The sequence below is a fragment of the Epinephelus moara genome, chromosome 2 (genome assembly GCF_006386435.1).
Source record: "Epinephelus moara isolate mb chromosome 2, YSFRI_EMoa_1.0, whole genome shotgun sequence".
NCBI classification, from domain to species: domain Eukaryota; kingdom Metazoa; phylum Chordata; class Actinopteri; order Perciformes; family Serranidae; genus Epinephelus; species Epinephelus moara.
In genome coordinates this window covers 16709313-16736340 of record NC_065507.1, presented here as the reverse complement: position 1 = coordinate 16736340, position 27028 = coordinate 16709313, and the positions used below count along the sequence as shown (strand labels likewise).

The following is a 27028-nucleotide window of genomic DNA, read 5'->3' as shown; positions in this document are numbered from 1 at the left end:
GGGGAAAAAAACTTGTTGAAATCCAACAAGATGTAGGAAACTCTATCCTGTAGTTGCATTCTGCTGCTATCAATTATTCATCCGTCCTTCTGCCTCAAGTCAACCTGAGCCTAAAAGAATCTGAGAGCTACAATTACAGTTAGCTCTCATTATTCCATTGAGATTCATTTCATCTGCCATGTACTCTGCCAGCAGATTCTCAGCTGAAGGAATGATAAGGGTCAGTTTGGTGTCTCTCTGTCTTTCTTGCTATTTGACTCTCCCCAGAGCTGCCACTAGGGGGCGAATATTCCTGCCTTGACAGTATTTGCTCTCTTTATCTTTCCACCTTCACACTCTGTCCTTCCGGAGGGACATTACCAGACCGGTGCCGAACACATTTGAAAATGGTGATTATCATGAGGTGTGCTTGATTTCTCTTGGCAGGCACTCACCCGCAGTGGGGACATATTTCCCTGCATGAAAATGAACAATTCAGTTTTTTTCCCCGATGATTCAATATAAAATTATATAATACATTGATTTTTGGAAAAATAATATTGGTTCTCATGGGTCTAAAAGGTACAGCCAATTGATTTTTTTCTTTTTTTGTCTCTCAACAAGGTCAAGTGTTGTACCTTTGTCACTGGGTCTGAACCTTTTATATAAAAATGCACACACCACTGACAACAGATGCAACCTTGTGCCCATTTTTTAAGCTGCAGGGTGTCCCGAGAGATTTCTCGCTGTCACGTTTGCCCTCTCTCTTTGCTGCTTGACTCTTCGCCGGGGCAGATGCATGCGTTACACTGCTGGGACAGGGGCTGTCGCGAGCTGCCTAGCCGGTGATCGGCCCCTGTCCCCCTAGTGGTGGGGTGGTCAGACAGAGAGGGCTAACCTTGGAATCCCCTCCCCCGCTGCCACATTCTCCTTTGTCATACCACCACTTGTTTTTCAATTTGTCCAACAGGCCCTGCTCGTTGAGCTTTAGCACGGCCAGGTTGACCGCGTTTCTTTAAGTAAAAAGGAGGGACAGATAAGATAGTTTGGTCAGAGCAGAGGATGGAGGGACAAGACAGACAAGATGGACGTGGACCACAGCCAGGAGGAAGAAGGGGAGGGAAATGAGGAGGAAAGGGAGCAGAGGGGGGAGAGAAATCAGAGAGGTTGAAGGGAAAAGATGGGTTAGTGGGGAAGGATGCACCCCAGACAACGCTCTCTTTACTCTTTCTCTTTGACTTTCTTTCTGCTTCAGATATTTTATTAAAATATATTTCTGTTTGTTTAATTTATTCTTTTCTTGTAAAGAATGTTTTGTTTGACTGTATCCGTCCTCTGTTGCTCTCCTGTACAGGGCTGCACTAACACAGGATGCTCCACAGTGAGTGTCAGATTGCTGGTATAAGTGTGTTAACCAGGTCTCTGCAGCCTGCTGATGGTGCTCTTGTCCCCTCCTGATGCTCTCCTGCCTTCCTGCAACTGTGTGTGTGTGTGTGTGTGTGTGTGTGTGTGTGTGTGTGTGTGCGTGTGTGTGGAGTCAGTTTCCCACTGCACCCCTGAAGGGATTGACCTCCAAACAAAATTCAGGGACACAGGGCTAAATATCTGGCATTCATGTGTGCACATGTTTTCAGCTAAGCTCTTTATATCAGGTGTGTTTAATAAGAGGAGCTCTTCTCTTCACTTAAGTAAATGAGTTGTGTTTGTTTTTCTTGAAACTCAGTTATAATCATTGCCTTGCAATGTAGTTGAAAGCAAGGACTTTTTAAAAAGGTTTTAAAGGTCGCTGAGTTGTGATAAGCATCAGCATTCAACACTTGAGTGTCGGCTCCTAAACAAAAGGGAAGCCATTCTTTTCATGATGCCTAAGTTTACTTGATTTTTTTTAACAACAGAGCATATTTTGTAAATGCTGTGGCATTTAGCAGGCGACTCTTATTTCTAATATGTTCTCACTGGCACTTCAGTGCAACACCCAGAAAACTTCAAGGGCTGTCTGTGGCTTTTATTGTGAAATTTAGGAATGAAAATAGTGAAATTTCAATGTGCTGCTGTTGACCGTGACAAGTATACCATCTTGGTTCAGACTACAGAACCTCTTGAAATGTTAGTCGACCAGAAAGGTCATTAGTTGGCAAGATTTCATTGGTTGCTTAGTTGCAGAAAAAATAAATAAATCTGAGACTCTGTTAGGAGCTGTGCCCTGTCAAAATAACAACCTGCCACCACGCTCTTGAAAGCTGGTACAAAAAAGGCACAATAGAAGCGGCTAGTGCCCGACCTTGCGTTTTCCAGGTGGTTAAAGATGCGGCATGTGCACCTGCGGTTATTCCACAGGCTAGTTAATAACATGTCGGGCAGGAAATCCAAAGTGTGGGATCATTTTGAGAAGGTGAAGGACGAACCCAAGGTGATATGTAAACTCATCTTCATTGGTCGACTACAAACATGACGTATCATCTGAAACATGGAAGTAGCTACATGCCCATTAGCCCACAGCGTCATTAACAGGCGGCTCGCTCAGTGTGTGACGTGCACTTGTAGATAAAATATAGGCCTATATTAATGAAGGTTCATTAGTACGGTTTTGTATTTCTCTGTAATGTAGCACAGTGTTAACAATGTTACTGATACTATTCTTTCTCACACCTTCAACTCAAATCATTGTGTTGCCCCACCCAAAATATGTAATTTACTCAAATCATTGTGTTGCCCCACCCAAAATATGTAATTTAATCATTAAGTTAATATCGTAAACATGCGGGCGACTAGTCGACTAATGGCCCTAAATGACGACTATTGGATGACTAGGAAAATTCTTAGTTGGGGGCAGCCCTACTACCTTCATAAGTAGAGGTGAAACTCATAACGGTTGGCTACATAGCTTTCCCCAGCAGCATAAATGATGGACGGTGGTACCTATGAAAAGTTTGCTAGGCTCTAAGGAAAACCAAGAGCAATCTGGTTGTCTTTGCGACAGTGATGCCAACCATGATACCTCTTGTAAACGCTAATGGGGAAAAATTGAAAAGTTGTCTGTTTGCACTTTAATGTAAAGTTTATACAACATTATATTAGATTTAGCTCAACACGTCCTTTGTAAAACAGGCAATTCAATTATTTTAATGACTAAAGAGTGACACCAGCAGTTTTAATTTGCCCCGATTCTCACCTTTTCACTATTCCTGCAAATGTCTCTTAATTGCCCTAATGTGATGTCCAGGAGAGCGTCTATAAAAAACACAGCTGCAGGAGCTGAATGTTTTGTCAACTAATTCCATACATGCTTGTTTTAAATGTATTTTGTCCTGTCTCTTTTGCTTCAGTACATCTCTGTTTTTTTGCAGGTACTTGTAAATGACTTTCCTACTGTTCTTTTCTCCTGCTACCACCCTCTGCTGTCCACTCTTTGTTTGTGAGATGGTGTAATCAGCCAGGCAAATCTCTGCAAAAAGGTCACTGCAGTGGCTGCCTGCTTGTTTGTTAGTGTGCCCCTTTGTCTGTACACCTGTCTATCTGGAGGTCCTATCTCATCTCAGAGTGTGTTGGTGGACTGCAGGTAAGAGCTGGCTTGTGACTGAAAGGTTGTCAGTTCAAGACAAATTACTGGAGTAAAACCACTCTCCCCACTCAACAAATTACAAGCCCTTGAAAGGTTTAGCTCTCTGAGTGAAGATAGTCAAGAGATTCAGAGAGAGAGACAGTGTTCTCTGGAGTGATCTAATCTACAAGCCATGACTAATCTCATCAATGTAAGAGGTATGGATGAAAACAGTTCATACATATCTTTGTCAGTCATGATAATAGCAATCACAAATCAATAATCAAATCAACAGCAGCTATAGTTCAGAAAGCATACATTCCTAACATTCATTTAATCATCAGGGTATTCATTCTCATCATCAACATCATCAAGTCAAATTAGCGCACCGAGAGGAGAGGCAGGCTCACCTGACATGCACGCTCTCAGCCACATGTGTGCACCTGGTAGATCGGGTTTCCGCTGATTGAGAGAAGCCAGAGACAACCGTGGATAGTCCCAGAAATGTGTTGTGGAGGGGGGCTTAAGAAGGGACCTATCCACCCGCTGTCTGTCACTTTTCCCTCATAAACGGAAAAACCTTTGCGTAAAATAACAAGGGATAAACTACAGTGACTGTGGGTTTTGTAGGGACTTGATTGCACCACACACAGGGGAAAGTTATAGGACAGGATGTGAGGCTGATTTGTGTTTTGCCTTCCATAAAGCAAATCTGAAATGCTGACAGAGAGAGATGGAGAGAGAGAAGAGAGAGCAAGTGGTCCAGCGTTGCTGAATTTAGTCAATTATTTTCCCTCAGCAGGCACTTGTAACATTGTGAAGACAAAGTCTCACTATACTGCCGTCACAGTCACCTGAAAAATTTATTATTTGCATTGATGGAATACCTCAGTAAAGCCTACTGGGACTGTTACTGTAGGCTCAAGTTAACAGGCCAGATAAACAAGTATCTGCGGAGGGAAAATCAAAAGAAAAGGACCAATTTTAGGACTTCAGCTCACTTTCTCATTCATTTCCTCCAGCTTATGCCCTCTTTATTAAGGTATACACACACCAATGTGTCGTCTTTAAAATAAACTACTGATTACTCATTAATCTGGGTCTAATTTGGGGTTGTCCAATTGCCATTCATTCAGTTTTTTAAATATATGTTGTGTTAAAAGAAGGACTTTTTATTTTTGATGTGGGATCCTGTATTATGTTTCATTTCTAGTCCCCCCATTGGCCAGGCCCCTCTACTTCCTGTTTCTCACTTTCTGACTCCTGTTTGTCTATAAATTCCCCCTCGTGGCTCTGGATGTAGCGGCAGCAGTCTGAGGTTCTGCCACTCCTCGCAGTCATATTCAGTTAATAAATCTCTCCTGTAATAATCATAACCATCATCATCATCATTATCACCACCATGACTACCATCTCTGGGGATGAAAGGAACAAAGAGACGAGACGAGACGACAGACAAATGGACAAAGTTACCTGGAAGGTGGCCCTGTGGAGAAACAGAGTGGTTAAAAGAAGGGATGGGAGCATGAGGGGACGGACAAATGACAGTGACAGAGGACACAGAAATGGAGGCCTAAATTAACAGAGAGGTGGCAGAAGCATAAGGAAAAGTACAGACAGACAGAAACAAAAATGTAAAGAAGGAGCCAGAATGAGAAAGATAATGAAATCAAGGAATTAAGCAAACAAGAGATGAAACACATGATCTGCAAATATACTCTTCTATATCGCTGCTGCTGGGTGAAAACCTTTAACTGCTTCTTTGCTTTTGGAGTTCACAATAATAAGCACGTAAATTGTACTGGTGCCATAATCTCTCAGTCAGTCAAATTACTCATGGGAAACAATCAGTATTCAAATACTGGTCAACTCTGACTCAGCACCTACATTTTTGCAGGCGATTTTCACCTGACAGCAGTGACAGATCAATTTAGGTGTAGTATAAAAGGCACAGCAGGGTAGGTGGAATATCGCAGCAATAGGACAGTATGAACTTTGTTACTGTCTCCTATTGTTACACTATTCCACCCACCTTAACTGTGAGCCTTTCGGTGTGGCAATCCCATATCCTTTGGAGTCCAGGTTCCCCCCGACTTTCATGGTGTCACAAGGCTTGCGCTGCTCCGTGTATTCGTTCATGGTGGACTCCAGGAGGAAGGCATACTTCCCCTTGGACTTGCGGACTCTTGCCACGCCCTCTGCTGTGGTTTTGGTGAAGACAGTTGGCTCGGCGGACTTCATATATGACCACATCTTCTCGTATACGGCTATTTTGGACCTCTGGCGTGGAGGAAGGGAAAGAGGAGAGAGCAGATGTTAAACAGGGAATGAGTGGGCATCAATTTGCTAACATACGGGGCCAGATTTTCACCCAGATGATGGTTTTCATAGTCCAGTGAGGAGAGGACTGCCAAGGGAAGAGAGGCCATGAAGGTCAGGCTGTTAGAAATGATTTCATTTGAGGAAAAAAAGGTGACAGATTGAGAGAACGATAGCAATGCCACTTCTAAATTGCCCGTATCTTTGAGAGAACAGTGTGGATTGGTAAAGTCTCACAAGGAAAGAACACAGAGTAACATTTCAGGCCATTTGTGCCATTTGACTGAACCTCCGTAGCTAACAGTTTCCATCCAAGTGACCCTAAGAAACAGGATTCAGGCAATTTGACAAATCTGTTTCTAACTTTCTGTTGTCTAACTGCATGTTTACCCCTCCAGTGTGTAGGATTAGAGGGATATATTGGCAGAAATGGACTATAATATTCCAGACTTTAGTGAATAATCGCCTGAAACTAACAATTATTGAGTTTTTGTTACCTTAGAATGAGTCGTTTATATCTACATACGGAGCAGGACCTCCTCTACTTCGTCTGCCATGTTGTTTCTACAGTAACCCAGAAAGGCAAAAACAAAAACTGGCTGTAGATAAGGCCGTTTGTGTTTTTGCGTCCATAGGTTTCCTACGTACTTGGCACAGTTCCAGTTGGTTGCAATCTGCAAACTCATCACTCGATGTTGCAATCCTGCGCACTAGACCTTTAAATGATGTTGGTGATATTCTATATTTACCCTGTCATTCAATCTGATGAAAAGATCAAAACCAGTTAATCCCATTAACAAGTACTACCTGTGTATATGTAGCTTGTTTCTGAAGGGCCCTTGTAGACCCACATTGTTGTCCCCATACTATCAAACACAGTAGTGAGCCTGGCTGTTGCACTAGCCGTCATATTCCTTCATTACCATAAACATATCTATCTATCTATCTATCTATCTATCTATCTATCTATCTATCTATCTTTTTTAAGAGATGAATGGGCTTGGATCTTAAAGCCTTGTTGGCTTTTCAAAGGATTTGCTGACCCTTGAGAATGCTGTCTTATTGTTAACACATCCACGCTCTACCTATCCTTCTGGGTGTCCATTCACACCTCGTCGATGCCCAAAGTGTTAACAGCTTCTCGACCCACAGATTTGATTATTCAAATCAACATGCAATACTTAGTGAGACAAATAGAATGAATGTGAGATGTAAATATTACAGCTGAGGAGATGAAAACTACACTACTCATTATGTTAACACAATGACACTCAATGCTGTTCATTGATTGGGCACAAGTGCATTTTCCATTCTTGTACAAAAGAGTGCTGCAGGGAGGGCGTTTATTTGTAGAGCAACCTGGAAGTTAGTGTTGCCCTGGTTCTCTTGATAAGGGAGTTTTCGATTGGATTTTGGATGATTGCAGAAAATATTTTCTGTGGCAAAAAAGTTTCTGATTCTTACATGTTTCGTTCAGCAAGATAATCTTCACAACTGAACACCACTTTTATGATTTTTGAAGTGTAAATGCAATTGCCAGAAGTACACAACTAATGTCAGGCTAAAGACAAACTACACTACGGTTGCATGACTTTAGTGTTGCCTCCACTACAAGGCTGTAAAGCCATGTTCAGTGTGATGACATCCTTTAGGCTCATTTAGCCACTTGTTTGCAAATGTCTTTTTTAAGACATGAAAATGCTTCAAAATTTGGGGTATTTACTATTTACTGACTTCTTTTCTGTTGTAGAAGAAAACATGGAAGTAGCTTAAGATTAAACAAAACCATTAATAAAAACCCATAGACTTTGAGACAAGGGAAATGGGAAGAATAAAATGCAAACTCATTTCTGGTTTTAGGACTCATTCCTGCACCACTCTATAGAAACAACTGAACAGTACCATGATTGGACCACAAAGTGTATTATTATTTTCTATGTCTTCACTGCATTTCATTCAATGCTCCAGTTTCTTATGATGTAAGGCGGCAAACTGTTGAGGCTGATTTTCACTATTATAATCTTTGAATAAAAATTACAGTAGTGACGGAGATCTGTGTCTTCCATCTTCCATTTTGATCCTCTGGCACATTTTGACATTTATAACCACATTTAAAATGTAACACTACATCTCCCTTGACAAGTCAAACATCAGTCTTATTTTAAATGAGTATATGACGTACATATGGCCTACTCGTCTGGTCAGAGGAGCTTTTTAGAGCACGTCTGTCTGGTATGATGCGATAGATGTATTATAGTGTTTATAAACCATGCATAGGTGCGTGTATGTGTGCAGGTCTGTGCACAAGTCCACACGTGTATGAATTTATGTGTTTTCATGTGTGTGCACTGTGTGTACTCAAGAGTGAAAATAACAAGCAGAGAAGTCAAACTGCCACCCTCCACAAGCGTCCTGCTTCTTTCTTCTCTTCCTCTCCTGGTGATTAAGTGTTATTCTGTCGCTCTGCAAGCGACAAGCCCCGGCCTCAGCCAACGAAACCAACGCCCAGGGGGGATGGTGTGTACGTGTGTGTGTGAGTGTGTTACTAGTGCGTGACGGACACCTATCCCATAATAATGTCACTCACATCTATGAGGACCAGCAGGCACCTCTTCTCTCCATTGGACCCCTTCTCCCTCTCTTCACTCTTTCTCTTTTTATTTCTCACCCTGTCTACCATCGCAGATTACAACAAAGCCTCCTCACCATCCACCTCTTCACACCTTCAGCCCTTCTATCATCCTCATTCATCAAGTTTGATCCATCCATCCATCTTTCACTTATTTTTCACATTTTTCTATCCACTGATTTCTCTGTCTAGCGGCAGCAAATGTGTGGGTGCTTGTGTGATGCTTTTGTGCATTTTGTGTGTTTGCATCTGCCTGAGTGTGTGTGTGTGTGTGTGTGTCATAGAAAGTGAGACTGTGAGAGGGAGAGACAGTGATGATGATGACTGTGCACATATAAAGCAGTGCCTGGCCTTGGAGGGATGGATGTGTGACAATGCGGTGTGACTCTTTCCAGATTCTTTAACAATGAGTAAGGCTGAAGGAGGAAATGGATGCTGCAAGTCACCTTCAGGCATCCACACTATGGAGAGGAACACTTTTAAATACTTTCAAATGTAAGTACTTATGCACACATAACACACACACATCTGCTCTGCAGGAGAGGCAGCACACACCCTCACATATACACATTCATATGTGGCTGAATATGCATACATGCATGCTCACGCAGACACAAAAATACACACATATACACACACAGATAATTAATGGTGGTGGCGAATCCCCCTCAGCTGTAGGAGAGNCCGCCCCCTCCTCTACATCTCCAAATACACACACTAGTGCACACGTCTTTACAGAACATAACTGTAAATTGGTATATATATACACACACACACACACACACACACACACACACACACAAACACACAATGCATGAGCAACACAAACAATTCTGAACATTCCCATAGAGCACGACTACGTGACAGAGCAGATTTGTTTTTGTACATGTGGTGACGCTGGTGTTTTGCCCATGTCTGCAGAAAAAAAATCTGTCTTCATCAGCAGTATGTGTATGTGTGTGTCTGTGTTTTTGTGTGTTTATGAGTACTTATGTAATTGCAATTCACATGGGTGAATAGGTCAACGGGTGAGGCCACTATAAGTCTCCTCTGGGCCACTTCACTGCACTCTGCTATAATTTCCTGCTCACTATTTTACATTGACAACTCTCTGTAGTATATTCAGTTCCAGCTCTGTCCACCTCTGCTGTCCATGCAGTCCACCTCTACTATTCACTGATTATTATTATTATTATCATTATCAATGCTTTATTTGACACAGTAGGGAAGTGATTCAACAAGGCTGTGGTAAACAAATATTGCTCCGTGTTTGAATTTTAATCAAAAGATCCGACACTGTTCCTTTGTCTTCTACTTCTCCTCCAAAACCTCAGTGTGAACTCTGATGAAGCCATCAAGTTTTACAAAACAAATAAGCCAAAAAGCAAAAGCCAGGCATTTCAGCTTAGCGTCACTTCCAAAATGTAAGCCTCTCTGGATTCAAGATCAGGAGAAAGTCATCCATTCATTCTTCTCCTCCTACCTGGACTATTGTATATCGCTTTACACTGTCATTAGTCAGTCGTCCTTGCTCCACCTACAGTCAGAGCAGAATTCTGCCGCTTGGCTTTTGTCTGGCTTCAATAAATGAGACATCACCTCCCTCGTATTTCCTTCCTCTTATTGACTGTCAATTTATTTCACAAGTGACTTTAAGAGTGTGTTGCTTGTTTTTAAAACTGTGATCCTCTTTCATTACCTAACCTCCTGTACTGCCACAGGACATGCTGCACCCAGCGTTCACTTCCTGTTTCTATACTGTACCACAAGTGAGCAATAATGCAGTAATGGATGGAGTGGAGGTGATGAATACTGCAAAGCATAGCAGAATGGCGTTCTTCACCTCCAAGGGACATATGGGCGTGCACCATCGCATTTGTGTAATGGCCATTTAGAAAGAAATAAAGAACGCAAGCAGTATGAAAACTGACATCCATTTCTTAAAGGTGCCCTGTGGAGTTGTCTTACAAACACACAACGCTATGTGTACAATCAGCGTTTCTCACCGGAACACAATATGTATCCTTGAGCCCTAACAAACGTGCTGAATGCACTTCTTTCCTCATAAAACAGCCGTAAAGACAATTTTAGGGTTTGAAACCTGCACTGTTTACATCAATTTTTGCTAGCTTGCAGTCTTCTTCTTCCCTACTTTTTGCTGCAGCATTTCAGTGTTCGTTGTCGCATCACTGTCAGCAACTGTCGGTAAGTGAAACAGCAAGAACCATATTGTACCATTGGTACAAAAGTGTGTTGCATCTATGTATGCTCACATAATAAACTGTAATGAAGATGGACAACATGACAGCTCCTCAGAAGTAAAGCCAAAACATTTAAATTGCCCCCTTCAATCTCCAGCCCAAGAAGGCAGCGTCTGTATCTCTAATGCTTTGGCTTGATTTTTGTACAGTGGGAGGAAGTAGAGACACGTTGTCCGTCTTTACATACTGTCATTGGTTCATATGCATGTGCTAGATACAAACAAAATGGTGGCCTAGTGGCCAGAAACTCGGCTGGGTATGTTTTTCTGGCTGTTCTGGTAACAATGTAAATGTTATCTAGATTATTATTTCATTTACATTTCTCTGTAAATAAGACATGTATGCTATGGTGTCCTTGAAATGTTGAGATTTTGACTAGAATTTAAAATACAATTCTGAATACAGCTGGTTGTGCAGTAGTTGTTGGGTTTTTAATAAATTGAGCATAGCATTAGTTCAGGCAGGACAGGATGTCAAGCTCTGCTCACATCCCAGCTACATCAGCTGATCTGAAACAGCCCAATCAACTGATGGAGCAGCTGATTGATTGATCACATGATTCCTTTCTATGCAACCAATTGGCAAATCTCATTCAGGGCACCCTATTCAAACTGCTCTGGCCTGCCTACTGTTGCTGCTTCCTCTGCAAGCTGCTTTACAACCTGCCTCCACCCCAGCTCCTCCTTTTCATGCTGTTTCTGACTTATCAGTGTCATTTCTGTTTGTCATTGATGCTGCTCTGTTCTGTTCCCGGGGGGTCTTTGCTGCTGCTATCCCTGCCTTAGGCTTTCAAAGTAAGCCCATGGAAGGGCAGGGAGGTTTGCTCTCTCTGCCTCAGGCTTTCCTCATTTGCACATGGAAGGGCAGAGAGGTTTGCTCTCTCTGCCTTAGGCTTTCCACGTAGGTGTGTGGAAGAGGCTTTCTGTGTAGGCCTGAGGAAAGGCAGAGGCCCCAGAACAGAGCCATACCGCAAAATATTATACTGCAAATGGAAATAAAGTTTTCTTTGACTAAAGTGTTCCTGACTGAACTATTGACAAAAAGACCAGCAGGTCATTTGAGACTTCTGGCTTTTCAGCTCAGTAGCAAATTAACTTCATTTAACATGATAAAAGCCTGACATCTCTGATGGAGTCATGTGAAGGAGCAGAGTGTATAGAGTCCATACCCTGAAGAACTCCTTAGTAGAGCCGGAGTCCAGTGTCCCATAGGCTATCTCTGTCTGTTTGGCCAAGTCCTCTGCACTCTCTATGGGCGAGACCATCCTCTCCACAGTGAGGAAAGCAGCCAGGTTGGCTGTGTAAGAGGAGATGATGATAAGGGTGAAGAACCACCACACACCTCCAACAATACGTCCAGACAGGGACCTGGAGAGAAAACAGACGGAGGCGAGGTAGGGAGGAAACAAGGAAGAGGGGAGTGAAAAAGTAAAAAAAAAAAAAAAAAATGTAAATGAGAAATTTGCAGAATGAGGAGAGGTTGATGAAGGAAGAAAGAAAATTAGAGGGATGAGAAGAATATAAAAGAAAACAGAGGGAAAAACAGACAAGGAAACATAATTAAGGTTAGTTCCAGAGTCACAGATATTCAACACAACATGCTGTAGTTTTACAAAGCATTGTCAACACCACTGTGTGCATGACTGTGAAAATGACAGTACCGCCAAAATAATTGTCTTTCAACCCTCCAACCAATTCAGCACTAACAATAACAAAGGCTACATGAAACAGATTGTAATCTGGGCACTCTTCCATCTCTCTCTCATCCTCATTCTCTCTTTTCTCTTTCTCCATGTTTACTCTCTTTATCTACCAATTGTTAGCTGGAGCATCAAAGTAAGTGGCAATTCATTTTGTTTGCTCAAACTTGTTTTCACTGAGTAAAGGGGTAGAGAGCAAGAGAGAGTGAGCACATTAGAGAAAGGAGAGAGAGATGGGAAAAGGTAGCAAAATGTTAAGTTTTCTTTTACGCGCTGCAGTCAATAAAAAGACCTTGAAGTTCTAATGGGCGCACACAGCCACATAAAATAGCCGCGCTTTAGAAACAGTGAGAAAGAAAGTGGATGGGGTATTAGGCAAAACATACTCTAACAGATCCTCAGTTTTCTTTAAAGTTTAAAAAAAAAATAGAAGAGCCATCACATTCACAAAGAATGAAAAGGGATGTGTTTTGTAGCATTTCCTTTCAGGTCTAACCTAATCTATGCTTTAAAAAAAATGTGTAGCTCAAGGAAACATTCACAGCGAATATGAATACATCCAAAGTATCCACATTCCTCAGTAAATCACTGATTTCAAAAAGAGTCTCTTTGAATCACCAGACATACATTTATAGAAAAGTCTGTGATGACAACAATTTCAAAATTTCTCTATTGGGTAAATTGACAGACATTTAATTCAATCTAATTTATTTTCCAAAGTAATGCAATAACAGATTTTTTTGGCCTCTTGGGGGCAACAGAAACAAGCTATGAACACAACACTAACACATTATCACCACCAAGTCGATGTACCTAACAGTTGCTCCTTTAGACATCCAACAATTATATCATTTAATGATTGATCGCTTGATTGACTGATTTGTTATTTGTGTCATGCACACTTACATGTGCCCAACCCTCATGGGTTTACAAGAAACTTTGCTGATATTGAACCAGCTGTGTGGCATCGCAGTGTGTGCAGATGAACAGTGTTTGGCTTCGCCCCAGTGCCGCTGCCAGCAACCGGACCTCCGCCGCCAGACGGGCAGGGATCTCCAGGGAAAGTCAAACAACGTTCATCTGCGCACAATGCGATGATACAGAGCTGGTTGAATATCAGCAAAGTTTCCCTGCTTCCCTTCACTGGTTCCTGTACAGCAGGGTCGGTCTTTGTTTCACTGTTATAATCATTAAAAAGCAAAAGCAGCATGTGTATACATTCAGTAGGCTATATCTTCAGTAGCTAGCTAGCTAACCCTACACTTTTCAGGGTTTGATTTTGGTTTTGGAACAGGGAAGAAACGTATATCTTTTTCCAACCTCTCCAGGTAACGAGTATCATTAATACACGACGTGCCCCAGGCACAACATTTAGCTCCAAATCCACAAAACCAGCCTGAAAATGAAGGAAATCTGAGACAATTGCATTAGAGTCAATGGAGCACAGCTGTGTTGTTGTCGGACCCTGGTCTGAGCCGGCCTGATGCTACGTTATAATTGGCCAGTCTGCGTCCTGAGGCAGGAATTAGCAAAGGGTCAATAAGCTGAAGGAATCCAACACAAGAGGTGAGGTAAACAGCAGAATGGAGTAATAATTATCTGTGGGTTTGTATCTGCAAATGACTCCTTTCACATTGGACATAGCCATTTCTTACATTGTTGAGATAAAAATATTGATCAAAGCACTTTAACAAAATATGGGTGTCATCTATATCCTCTTACAGTACATACAATCACAAAATAAGGCCCAAAATTTCGAACAGGCAGCTGTTTGATGACTTCACCACTGTGATGTACAACCTGTGATATAAGAGTTATTTTTAGTGTGGACTGGGTTTTAAGGAGTGCACGGTGGAGAGAGAAAAGAGGAGCGAGAGAGCTGAGAGGTGCAGTGACGCCTGACTCGGCATAAATTGTCACCTTTTGGAGCAACTTCGCATTCTGCTGCTGTTTGAAAGCCAGCACACCTCTTAATCTGCGGGCACACGCACGCACACACACACACACACACGTGCACACACACACACACACACACACGAATATGAATTGATAGCATATGTCCTTGAGGCATTGATCTGTTTACCTGAATTAATGAACCTGGCGTATACTGCGATAGATCCTCCTGAGAGACAGAGCTGTTACGTTTTGGTTTATACTTATTAGGAGTCCAAGTAAGACTTCAAAATGCAAAGATAGAGACAGTTCTGGACTGAAAAGGTTGACTTTCAAAAGCAGTGGACAAGAGGGATTCAGGAACATGAACGATGCGTATTTATAAACTCATTTTAATAGGTTCTACAGGGAGTCCTGCAGAGGCCAGCAGGGGGGTGTGATCTGATTGGTTAGCTGGTAAATATCTGTGACAGCATTTTAATCTGACCTGATGGAGTGACTGTGATCTGAGCAGACATCCAAACAGAAAGAGAGGGGGCGTTAACAGCAAGAGGAGGGCGACAAGACTGCAGACAGGAAGAGGACGACAGATAAAGAGATGGAGAGAAGGTTGTGTTGTTGTTATTGTGCAGCTCTCTACTGTGCCTAGTGTGTTTATTACAATTATATTATCACCAAAATGTGGTGAAACACTGCTTCTATCTCATGAACCTGTCAAGCCTGAGAGCTGGGACATTTATTGATTTGTGTATATTAGATTTTGAGGGTGTCGCAAGTGGCTGAGATGTAAGAAATCACATTTAAAGTCCAACTGAAATCACATTTACTCATCACTTTTTGTAGTTTCTTATTATAAAACGGAAGGAAGAAGTCATTGGGGAAAAACTCTATCAGAAGTGTTCCTTTATGTCTCAGCTGGTGTCTACAAGTCGTAAGTGGACAGCATGCTGTTAGTGATATTGAAGAGCAAGGACTAGAGCTTCGATCTGGCCCTGAAGCAATCAGGCCTGACCCTACATGAACCTGCATAGTTTCTGTCCAAGCCCAAACCACTGCAGCACTTTTGAGCCTAAGCCCAGTTAAAAAAATTGCCATGGTAGGATAAATATTTTTAATATTAAAAGATTACAAGCTAGAGTTAACTGAATCTTTGCAGTGCATTAACAGTCATTTGTCATATGAGGTATTACTCTGAGCAAACAGTCAGTTCGTAATGTTCGTCAATTCTGGGCACTGTTGGAATGAACTGTTTGGTTCAGAGCACCACACTCTTGGAGCAGCAAGTGTACTCTGGGGCCAGAGCAGCAGAGCACCAAGTGCAGTGACAGCGAAACTTCACAATTTGTTACTTTGAATTTAAATAGAATGGACTAACATCAGAAAAATGGTGAGAACCCAGATTCAAGCCTGGGGAATTTTTGAGAAATTATGGACCCAATTGGGCCTGGCCCAACTAGCCAGGTTTGGGCTGCACCCAGTCGAGTCTGGGCTGAGATTTAAAGGTCTAGTAAGGACAACACCAGCATCTAACTGGAACCTAAAGGAGGTGCAGGTACGTCTATAAGCTGTCTAATGTGCTGCAGCTTGGCAGCTATGTAGCGAACTAGCCTGCAAAGCAATCAGTACTTTTTCTTTCCTTTTTTTAAAGTAAGGTTTCTAGGATTCCTACTTCCTAAATTGCAAGAGTTATGATGTGGGAAGGAAGTTTGGCTCCTGGAGGACGCCCACACAAATACAGCAAGAATCTAAACAGTATTTTTTTTTAAGGCTTTGGACTGATGCCGGAAGAGGACAGACACTGTAGTGGCAAAGCACATTACAAACAGCCAACTGTTCAGCTGTGAAAATCAACTTATTTAGTGCCTCTGATTTTGAGTTGGCAGAGAGAAGTCAGATTTTGGACCGGAGTTTGGTTACAGCAACACAAAGCTACAAGTAGTTTTGTGTGTGTGTGTGTGTGTGCGTGTGTGTGCGTGAACATAAACACTTAAACTAAACCCTAAAACAAAGAACAAGTGGTGAAGTGTTTACATAAATCAAACCACAATGTTGAGACCTGTTAAATACTACCCGACTAGTCCGACACCTGAAACCTGTTAAGATTCAGAATTTTTCAGTGCATGTAGACACTGTCTGTTAAGTTGTCCATCAGCTGATTGTAGTGCTCCTTCCTGACATAAGCATTTTCATCTCAAATTGAGAAATACATTCATTAACACCAAGCTATTTATCCAGCTGTATGTAGTCATTTCAACACACTCACAAGGACAAATGATGGCATTGTACATCTCTGCAAAACACACAAACATGACGTATCATCTGAAACATGGAAGTAGCTACATGCCCATTAGCCACTTAGCACAATCATTACTGCTTTGCTGACAGCGTCATTAACAGGCGGCTCGCTCAGTGTGTGACGTGCACTTGTAGATAAAATATAGGCCTATATTAATGAAGGTTCATTAGTACGGTTTTGTATTTCTCTGTAATGTAGCACAGTGTTAACAATGTCCTGATACTATTCTTTCTCACACCTTCAACTCAAACCATTGTGTTGCCCCGCCCAAAATATACAATTTAATAATTACATTAATATCGTAAACATGCAGGCTACTAGTCGACTAATGGCCTTAAATGGCGACTACTGGTTGACTAGGAAAATTCATAGTCGGGGGCAGCCCTACATGCATTTTTTTAATATCTCATTTATTTTGGATAGTGACATGATAACACTCACACAGTAGATAGAAAACAAATCACCCCCGACACCCTCCTTCCATCTTATCTACTTGAGTTCAGGTAAGGTTTCAGAGCAAAAGCTGATGCTTATGGATTACATCACAGTATGAACAAAGCCATTAGAGTCGCCACATCACATCATTAAGGGAGGCCACGTTGTGATAGGAGTTTGTGATCTTAGACATCTAAAATGGTCCTGAATCTCAGAGGGCTTAAAAGACAACCACCCTACAGAGAAAAGGAAAACGGTTCGCTTGAGGACAACATGATTAACAGCACGTCTCTTCCTAGATGTGCTGTACTTGATTTATTTGTGTGGGTGAATTAAAAAAGAGTGTGTTTGGCCTTGAAGCGAATTTGGAGAACATGTTTACCTTTTGGAGGCTGATGGAGCATGCTCGAATCAAATGAGACTGTGTGTGAGAGTATGCATGCACGTGTTCATACAGTATGCGCACGTATATTTTATGCCTGTTACGAATGCGTTTCGGTGTACGTGGGTTAGCTTTGGGAGTGACCTTCTTTATTCTTTATGTGACACGTCAGTGTGAGTGTGGCAGCGAGAATGAGTGTCGCCAGTGTGTGTAGTTGTGTCATGTGAGTTGGTATGCAACAGGCGAATCATTCTATGGCGGGTCATGTATCATCTATGATAGCCAACAGATTGCCTCCCCAATCCTCTGTGTGAAAGATTAATGGCATGCCTCTCTCTCTCTCTCTCTCTCTCTCCCTCTCTCTCTCTCACTCTCTCTATCACACACACACACACACACATACATATATACACACAGATCTGAGCAATAGAGTTTCCTTTCATCCGTTGCGTCTGAATTTTGCCCACCTTACAGAAGAGACGGCCTGTGTGTGCATCTGATCTTGCATGTGTGCTTTTGTTTTCCCTCTTATGAGGACTAATGGATGACAAAGATGTTTCTCCGTAGTTCAATCATCAACTTATTTCCTCAGATTATGCTGTTGGGCTGCTTACGCGTACGACAGTAATCACAATCATCTGGGAAGGAAAACCTGTTAATGTAATTGCCATAACAAGAGCACACAAACACACTCGAACACACACAGAAACCTGTGCCTATGCACAAACGCATTAAAGTACTCAGGTAGATTGGTGCTGACACATTCACACACACACAAACTCAAGCAGACACGCAGGCACAGACAACAACAAATTATAAAAGTTTACAAAAAAGGCTTTTTTGTCTCAACAAGTGCCAATTTTTTTTTGGGGGGGGAGCTCTTGATCCAAGAAAACTTTTCTAATAAAATTCACAAACTCTAAACTTTGGAGACACCAGACATCATGGGTGACATGTATTTCATTTAATTATGCAAATCGTGAGCTTGTTAAAAACTCAGTTCGTTAAGACATGCCGACAGGGGAAATGCAACACTTTTTGCTGTGATCCAATTGGGGTGCGAACAAGACATGTTTTATCGAGTGATGGTGACAGACATGTTAACAAATGTTGGGTCTGACAGTTATTAGTGTGATCTGATGTTTTGGGAATACGAAGCATGAATGTTTAATTAGTACATAATAAAGGACACAAAGACAAATGCAGATAGAAACACAGACAGACATGCTTTCTTCTTCTTGTCTTTTGTCTTTCTCTAGATTTTAGAAATGTTGCTGTTTAATTTCAGTTCCCACTGTATGAGTAAATTGTCCACAGTGTAAAGCCAAAGCTCGGGATTTATGTGCTCACACTAGGGGTAGGAGTCTCCAGGTATCTCACGATTAGATTCAAATTCATAGAAGAAATGGTCAAATATGCACTATTGAATATACATTAAAATAAGAATTTACATTGCATTGAACATGCACTAGGATGCGTTTAACATCATGACTGTGATGTTCAAACGTCAGCTGTTTATCACCAGTTTTCAAACGCGACCTCCCTGTCATACATTCTTGTGTCAGCACGGTGGACACGGAGCCTCCAAGCATTCCTATGAGACAGCGCTGAGCAAGTTTTTTTCATGCAGCAAAGCGAGACGGTCATTGGATAAATGCGACAAAATTGTCACTTCCAGGGAGGCTCAGCTTCCCTGGGACCTAATGGAGCGGTAGGCGGGAGAGGACGCTCGGTGTATGCATGATGATTGGAGGTATTGTCTAAAATACTGAACCCCTTTGTGATTGACAGCGCTTTGGAAATACACACTGCCATCGTCGCGTATCGAGTTCAGCCCCATGCGGATATTTGCGAGTGGAGTCTTCTGACAGAGTTTCTTATTTCCATAAGCCATATAGCTCATTTTCACTGTTAAATTATTTCCATAAGCCATATAGCTCATTTTCACTGTTAAACCCATCTGAAAATCTTTGAGGTGTGATTTGCTGCAGTTCTATGGCATGAGTGTGGTTGAAAAACGGCTTCAATTAAATGTTCCTTTTATAAGTTACTGCCTCGCTACATTATGACAAATTTTATAATGCAAACTTAAAGTGAGCTTCCCGGGTTTGAAAGACCAGCAGCCACCACTGTTCTATACATGATTTTTTTTCTCACTACATGTCTACTTGATACTTTTAAAACATAGCGTGCTCTATTCATAGTGATGCATAATTAAACAGATGAATTTACTTGCATACAATGTGGCTTTTGTCCAGGTCCATTTTCCATTCAACCTTACAGCTAAAACGCTCCCATACCTGAGCTTTTAAAGCAGTCAGATTGTGTCCATCTATGGTTGCTCATGGTAACCACTGTGGGACATTTTTGCCGGCGTAGTGTCCAGTGTTTACAGACTGAATTATTTCACCAGAAGTAGTTTGCAAGTCACATACTGTTAAATTATAGTTGTTCGCAGCCTTTATATTTAAAAAATTAAATGCATTACTTAATGAGATAAATAGATAATCAATTATTAACATTTGTGAAACAATGCCAAATTGCCCTTCAGTGGCAGTTCTTGCCATAGGCGATATAGGTGGCCACCTAGGGCACCATCCCGAGGGGGGCACCAAAATTGCCCCTGTGACAAAAACAAAAAAAGTTTTAGTGTGTCATCACAGTCGGTCCCATGCCATTGGTCCGACAGCCGTCATCACAGTCGGTCCCATGCCATTGGTCCGACAGCCCATTGGTCCGACATCCCATTAGTCCAACATCCCGTTGTTCCGATATNGTTTGCCACTTTCTTTTTCATTTTAACCCACACCATGATCTTTTCCTGACCCTAACCAAGTGGTTTTTGTGCCTAAACCTAACCAGGGTTTAATATGGTCGGAACAATGGGCTGTCAGGCCAATGGGCAGTTCCCTCACAGTCTGTTCGCGTGTGCCTAGTATTGGGTGAAGATACATTACGTTCTCATGATGTGTTTAGTGTAGTCTTGTAAAATGTAGCTTTTGGAGAGAAACTTTGTAACACACTTGTTGATGTTTTCACAGCAATATAAAATAGAAATTAGAGAGGGAATTACAGCATATTATAAAAAGTTTTTTGTCACACGTACACTAAGATCTGGACCAAGATCCCATACTACATTGGAGCATAACCCCAATACACATTTCAGACATGCATATAAACACTATGTGATGGAAGGACAAACCTGCAATCACTTCACTAACTCCATTTCAGTCTGCTACTCTGCATTGTCTGTGTAGCTGCCGACGTTTTGTTGTTTTGCCTCTGTTGATTGTTTCTGTTTTTATTCTGTATTGTAATGTGTTTTTGTTGCATAACAGGAACCTGCTGAAAAACAGTTGTTAACTCAGTCAGGCCAGTTTTAATCATAACACCCAATGATACCTTTAATTCCTCTCCTGTATACATAAATGGAAAATGAAAATGAAAATGAAATGAAAGTAAAAAGGCGTTTTATTTGTGTGAAAGAAGGTTATGTTAAAGGTTGTTTCATAAATGTGTATTATTGAATATGTGCTCATTCAAAGGTAATTTAACAAAGGGCTGAATGACTTTAAAACAGTTTAATTATTTTTTTATAGTGTAGATTTCTGTTTTTCACTGGCACAAAAGAAAAAATATCAACAAATAAAAAACAAAAGAAACACAGATATAAATATGGTCAAATTGTTACTTTCAACACTGGTGTCAGTATCAGCACAGCATTTCAAAATCAGTGCATCGCTAGTGCTATTGTTTTAATATTTATTCTTCTGAACAAGTTAATTTGTACTTTTTTGATTGATTATTGATTCATATGATTATTATAACACATGCACAGATTGTTTATTCGCATTTTGGCAATAATTGGGGAAGCTCACTTAGGGCACCAAATACGCTAGAACCGCCACTGTTGCCCTTGTCCACACTGTGATGCATCTGAGACCTAATACTTTCCCCCACCTCTAGCTCACACTGTGCAGTCTGATCGTCAATCCACAAGCTGAGTGCTCACACTGTAAGTATAAAGTAGACAATGAAATGGTCCATCAGCTCCTGCAGACTGCTGTGGCTATTGACATTTATCAATAAGATTTGTTTGAAAGCTCCGCGGCTGAAGTCTGTTTGCTAGCAGAGGTATGGTTCACATTAATGTAGAGACAAAGGTCCCCAAAAGAGCTTAAAAGTCCATTTGTGCAAAGATGTATCAATCACAGTTTTGATTCCTTTTCTCTCTTGGTCCATGGCTCTCCTGCCACGAGTTGCCTGACGACAGCCAACCAAAGTTTCTAACATGTCAAAAATTCATCTGAACTCCCTCATGTACACTCCATGGCACACAATGCCTAACAAAGCTAAGACTTGGTCTAATGAGTCATGCGGCTCAAAAATCAGGTCTTAAATGGGCTCAAATTGTGCCCTGTATGCTGTTTTACATGGACTACAGGTGTGAAATGAAGTGAATTGACTGACTGACTGAAATAGGCAGAAACACTACAAAGTAGAGTAGATGGAGGCAGAATAAAGGCCGTAAAGTCAAAGAGACACACATGAAAGAAAATCTGATTAATAGATTAAAGATTAGGTGCAGCAGCCAGATAATGAAGGCAAGATAAAATGAAATAATAACACAGATCATATCAGTGAAACCAAAAAGATATGAGACACCCAGAGCCAAGATTATTCATAAGATTTACAAACTATTACTGTTGAAATTCATAAACACAGTCAGTTAGTGTGACTGGGTTCTAATCAGTGACCTTGAGATCATTAATTAGTCAGTAAGCCTCAGCGCTCCACTGTAGTTAGTTAGTCGAACCATTAGCTGGATCTGTTGCTATCATTAACAATTCAACACACCCACGGCCGTTTGCTCAATACTTACACATGACACTCTCACTCACACACACACACACACACACACACAGAGCCAGAAGTACATAAGTGCCCTCACCCAGCAGCAGACACACATGCACACCCACACACACAGAAGAGAGCTGTAATTTCAGATGTTTATTGACGGAGACAGATCCAATCCCTCTGAGATGTTCACTGGTGATCAGTTTACCCCTCTCTCCCTCTCCTGCATTTGCTTTTGGTCTTCCTCAATGTACAACCTGTCACTTTTTTTCTGCCATTTATTTATTTCCACTTTTTAAGAATTCCAGTCCCATCAACTAACTGTCCATCACTTTGTTGCCACCCCGCGCGAGGTGACCAAGCCAATCACCGGTGTTATGAACCCAAAAGCCCGGGCTGAAAGATGACAGGTGTGCGTGGTGCAAATGCCATCTCAAGGTCACTCCGACGAGGCGTGTTAGCGCGTGCGAATGCGTTCACGTCTGCAGCCAGCAGTTTCCTTGTGCTTGATCGGAAAGGTGAAGGAAACAGAAGTCGGCGTGTTTGCAAGAGACAGAGCATGTGTGTGTCTCAAGGAGAAGTGTTTTCTCTCATGAGCACGCAGACATGCCACCGCACATGTGCTGAAATTACTAGCTGTGAAAATGTCAATTAACTTAGGTAATTATTAGACAACAAAGCAGCAGGAAGAGGCACGAAGGGAGAGAGCAAAACAAAGACGATGGAGGCTGCGAGAAAGCAAGGAAAACGGAAAAAAATGATAAATAGATCAAGAAAGACGAGAGCGAAAGTGGGAGAGTTGAATAGGAGTGTGTGTTTTACTGTGTCTCCCAGACTGCAGAGATGACTGCAGCAGAGAGAGAGGGACCCACACTGAATACCAATGGACTGCTATGGCAGCTCAAAAGACAATACACAACCCACACAGTCTCGCACACACACGCTCAGTACATAAAGTCAAACAACCAGCATCTAACACATGGAGAGCAGTTGGCAGACAGATACTCATAAAGGTTGTAAGACAACACGTAACACAAGAAATAGATTTTACTTAACAAATACACATACACTGTAAATAGCCAACCAGGCAGACTGCAAAGCATACACACACACACACACTCTCCCTTTATTCCCAGCTCCACAGTAAATGTCAACCTCAGTGCTGTGATGCCTGCTGACTACCTGGAGACGATACAAGTGGAAGGGCGGACCATTTCTACCTTACCTGATCACTGATGCATGCACAAAGCAAAGCTCCAATTGCCCAGATTTCGGTGTAAAATTACTCCTGCATTATTGGCTTAAGTCAACACACCACACGGAAGGGTGTAATTCTTTGTAATTGAGATCCTGTGGACTTGATCTACTTATGAAACTCTAGCCGAGAGATAATAGCAAACTAGAATTACTAACTTGCAGTTGTATGCCTCTAAAGGGCTGGACAATATAACGATCTTGATAAGGGATCGCGATAAAATGCATGTCTAGAACGATAAACTTTGGACATCTTTACTTGATATAGCTAGATAACACATCAGAAATAAATGTGACGACAACCAGTTGGTCTGCTGCCTCTCTGCTATGCTCTCTGTGCTGCTGCCTGTTTGCTGGAGGGCGGAGTCATGCTCCACACACAGTGGACAGCAGTGTAACCTCACAGACGAGCCCATAGTGGAGGCAATGAAACAAACTTTTGGATATATTATATGGAGTCACTGATGACAATGTTCATTATCCATATCCATGTCCTACAACAAAAGGACAGCGTGATCCATATCAGTGTTTCCCAAATGATCCAGCCACAGGGTCCAGATTTCTCCCTGGTTTTACGTCCGCACAGTTTAATATATTTAGTGTCATACTCGCCTATGGCCGTTTCATTGAGCTAGTTAGCTCTCTCTGTAAAGTAGCTGTGTGTAAGTCAGTCAATCTACAGCAGGTAATAGCACTTCAAATTAAAAGCTCTGCGCTGGAATTTCACTGCACTTCAAAATAAAGTGTTTTTTTTAGAAACTTGACACATTTTTGAGTCATTTAGCAGAACAAAACCATTGTGCCCAGACTAACTTGCTTCCTCCTTTAAATCCACACTCGATTTATTTTACACAGCCACAGAGCTTGTTATGCTCAAGTGCTGAAAGTGAAGCATGTTTTCCTCCAAAGCTGAGGACACTGACAAAAAAGCTACCACCAGGTCAATTACATGGATGTGGTTTGGGTATCACAATAGCAACGGAGCACAGATTACACATGCCGTCAGTCAGTGCTAGTTACGGATATAACCTAAGCTCTATGAATTTTAGATGACTGCCAGCTTCATCAACTGAAGATATACTATCCTAGTGACCACACCACATACCATTTAATATGTTATGCTGCAATGTTTTGTTAAGGCAGATAAAGCATGTTGGAAAGTTAAATGTAATCACAAAACCGAACTATGTTTGCACGGTTAAATGTCATTCTATTTCATATGTTAAATAAACTACATTATAAGGTTTAACTAATGAACACTCTGGTTTCTTCAAGCTTTAGTCATTATCAAGATACTCTTCAAACTGGCAGCATTATCATATCATAAATTGTGATAAATACTGACATCGATTGATGTGGAAAAAAATATTGTGGTAATATTTTTGCCATATTGTCCGGACCTATGCTTTTGCCAGCCAGTCAAGTTGCAGTTTACATCCATGTCTGTCCAGACTCATATGTAGCCATGACAATACACAATGCTTTTAATGAAGCTCAGCAATCCTCTCTCTATCCCACTCCCACTGCTTACTCTAATCAGCTGACTGTGGGTGTTCCCTCTCCTTGTTGGCCTATCAAACTTTGCCACGATCTTCAGCCATGCATGTTGCTGCTGCCAAACTTTAAATTTGTTCTCCTCTCTGCTCCTGTCAGCTGTCATTTTAGGTGGAATCATTGCGCCCTCCTCCACCCCGTTCTCCTCCAGTCACCTTATCCAGAGCCCAGGATGAGCTCATCAAAAGCCCACTCCTCTTCACATCCAGATCCTCAGCTCCCTCCTCATCTCATCTCATCACCACCAACAGCATCTACACCCCACTGTGGGGGGGTTCCCTAATCTACTACGTCTTTACCACCTTCCTGGAATATATGACATCATGATGAGGTCTAATCGCCCAGTACTTACATGTGCACATGTAAATATTCTTTTCTTTCAGAACGAGTCTCTCCTGATTGAAATAGGGATGTTGCTGCTAAGAAGCTACATATTCCAAAACATTGATGTTTCACACACATCTTCAACCCAGCAACACAGAAGATCTATACAGTCACCACAGTTTTAAGATGGACGCCCAAGATTAGTGTCACTGCAGTATCTGCCCAAATGTCTCATCTTCTGCTCCTGAGTTTTGACATTGAATAATGGCCAGATCATTTTTGCAGAAGATTAAAATGTCACGAGCTGAACTTTGACCTTTTGGATACATAATGTCATCACTTCATTAATTTATCCTATTAGACCTTTTTGTGGAACTTTCTCATAATTAGTGCATTAACTCTCAAGTTATGAGCAAAAATGTGTCTTGTGAAGTCACAGTGACCTTGAACTTTGACCACCAAATTCTAATCAGTTCATTATTGAGTCCAGGTGGACATTTGTGCCAAATTTGATGAAAGTCCCTCGAGGCGTTCCTGAGATATTGTGCTCACAAGGATGGAATGGATGAGCAACACAAAACCTTAATGCCTGTGGCCACGGCTGGTGCCAGCATGGAGGCATAAAAATGTTTTCCAATTCTATTATGTATTCTCCTTTATGAGTGATTTGCTAAGTGTGTTGTTTGCAGACATTATGCAGCTCGTAGAGGAGCAGATAAACTGAGAGTGTGAATAAGTGAAAGTGTCATGCTCTATCTTTAATGTGGTTATAAAAGTAAATGTTAAATATTGGATATTTCTGTTCGGAGGAAAGTTGCACGCAGGAAAACATTTTGTTATATGATAATATATTTGTCTTTGTTATAGCTGAAGCACATTTCTGCTGTCAGCGTTATGACTTTGTCTGCCTGTAAAGGTGAACAAGAGAACGGGACATTAAGGAAATGTACCTAGGGGATAAAAAAATGATATGACATGATCATGTGCATGACACGTCTCCTTTTATAAGGACGTGATCTAGTGTCTTTGCAGAGCCAATGTCAAAGTGAAGGCTCATCCGTCAAATGGGTTTATGGCAGAAAGCCTGGTCTTCAGGCTTATATCATTGCTTCATCAACGAATCTAATGAACAAGTTAATTTCCCTCTTAAACCATTACGTCTTTATAGCTCTCTGCCTCTTCTTGCATAACCATGATTTGCGTCATTACTTTGGCATTTCACTCAGTCAGTACATGCGTAATAATTATACGTGGATACAAGGTACAGCACATGTTGTAAGTCTAAGCAAGTGAGTCAGGCCTCATCACTCCCTGCAGCTTACACTTAAGACCACGCGCAGAAAGATTTGGGAGTGACTCACTCCAATCAGCAGCGACAGGTGAATGCAGCTGATGATGACGATGAAGATGATGATGCTCACAGTGAGCTGTATAGCAGTGGCAGCTTAAGCAGAACAAAAGAGTAAGCAGAGCGTGACAGATTAAATAGAAGAGTGTGATAGATGTGTGTTGCAAAGAGTGGAGTGTGTACTATGTGAGTGTAGCAGTGCGACTCGAATGTAGCGATGCTTCACTCCACTCCTCTCTTTTGTTTATGTTTACCTC

The 27028-nt window shown here is 41.6% G+C and overlaps 1 protein-coding gene across 2 annotated transcripts in view; it reads right to left on the bottom strand.

Annotated features, from left to right (window-relative positions):
- gria4a (glutamate receptor, ionotropic, AMPA 4a) overlaps positions 1-27028 on the bottom strand; it is a 151580-nt gene that overhangs the window by 14852 nt on the left and 109700 nt on the right. Inside the window, exons 14-16 of one of the 2 annotated variants that reach the window (XM_050075010.1) lie at positions 11898-12096; positions 5553-5800; positions 878-992 (exon numbers count right to left, since the gene is read on the bottom strand). In XM_050075010.1, the coding sequence (XP_049930967.1) occupies positions 878-992; positions 5553-5800; positions 11898-12096 (562 nt within the window). The remainder of the gene's footprint in view (positions 1-877; positions 993-5552; positions 5801-11897; positions 12097-27028) is intronic. The other variant, XM_050074991.1, reaches the window with a different exon arrangement.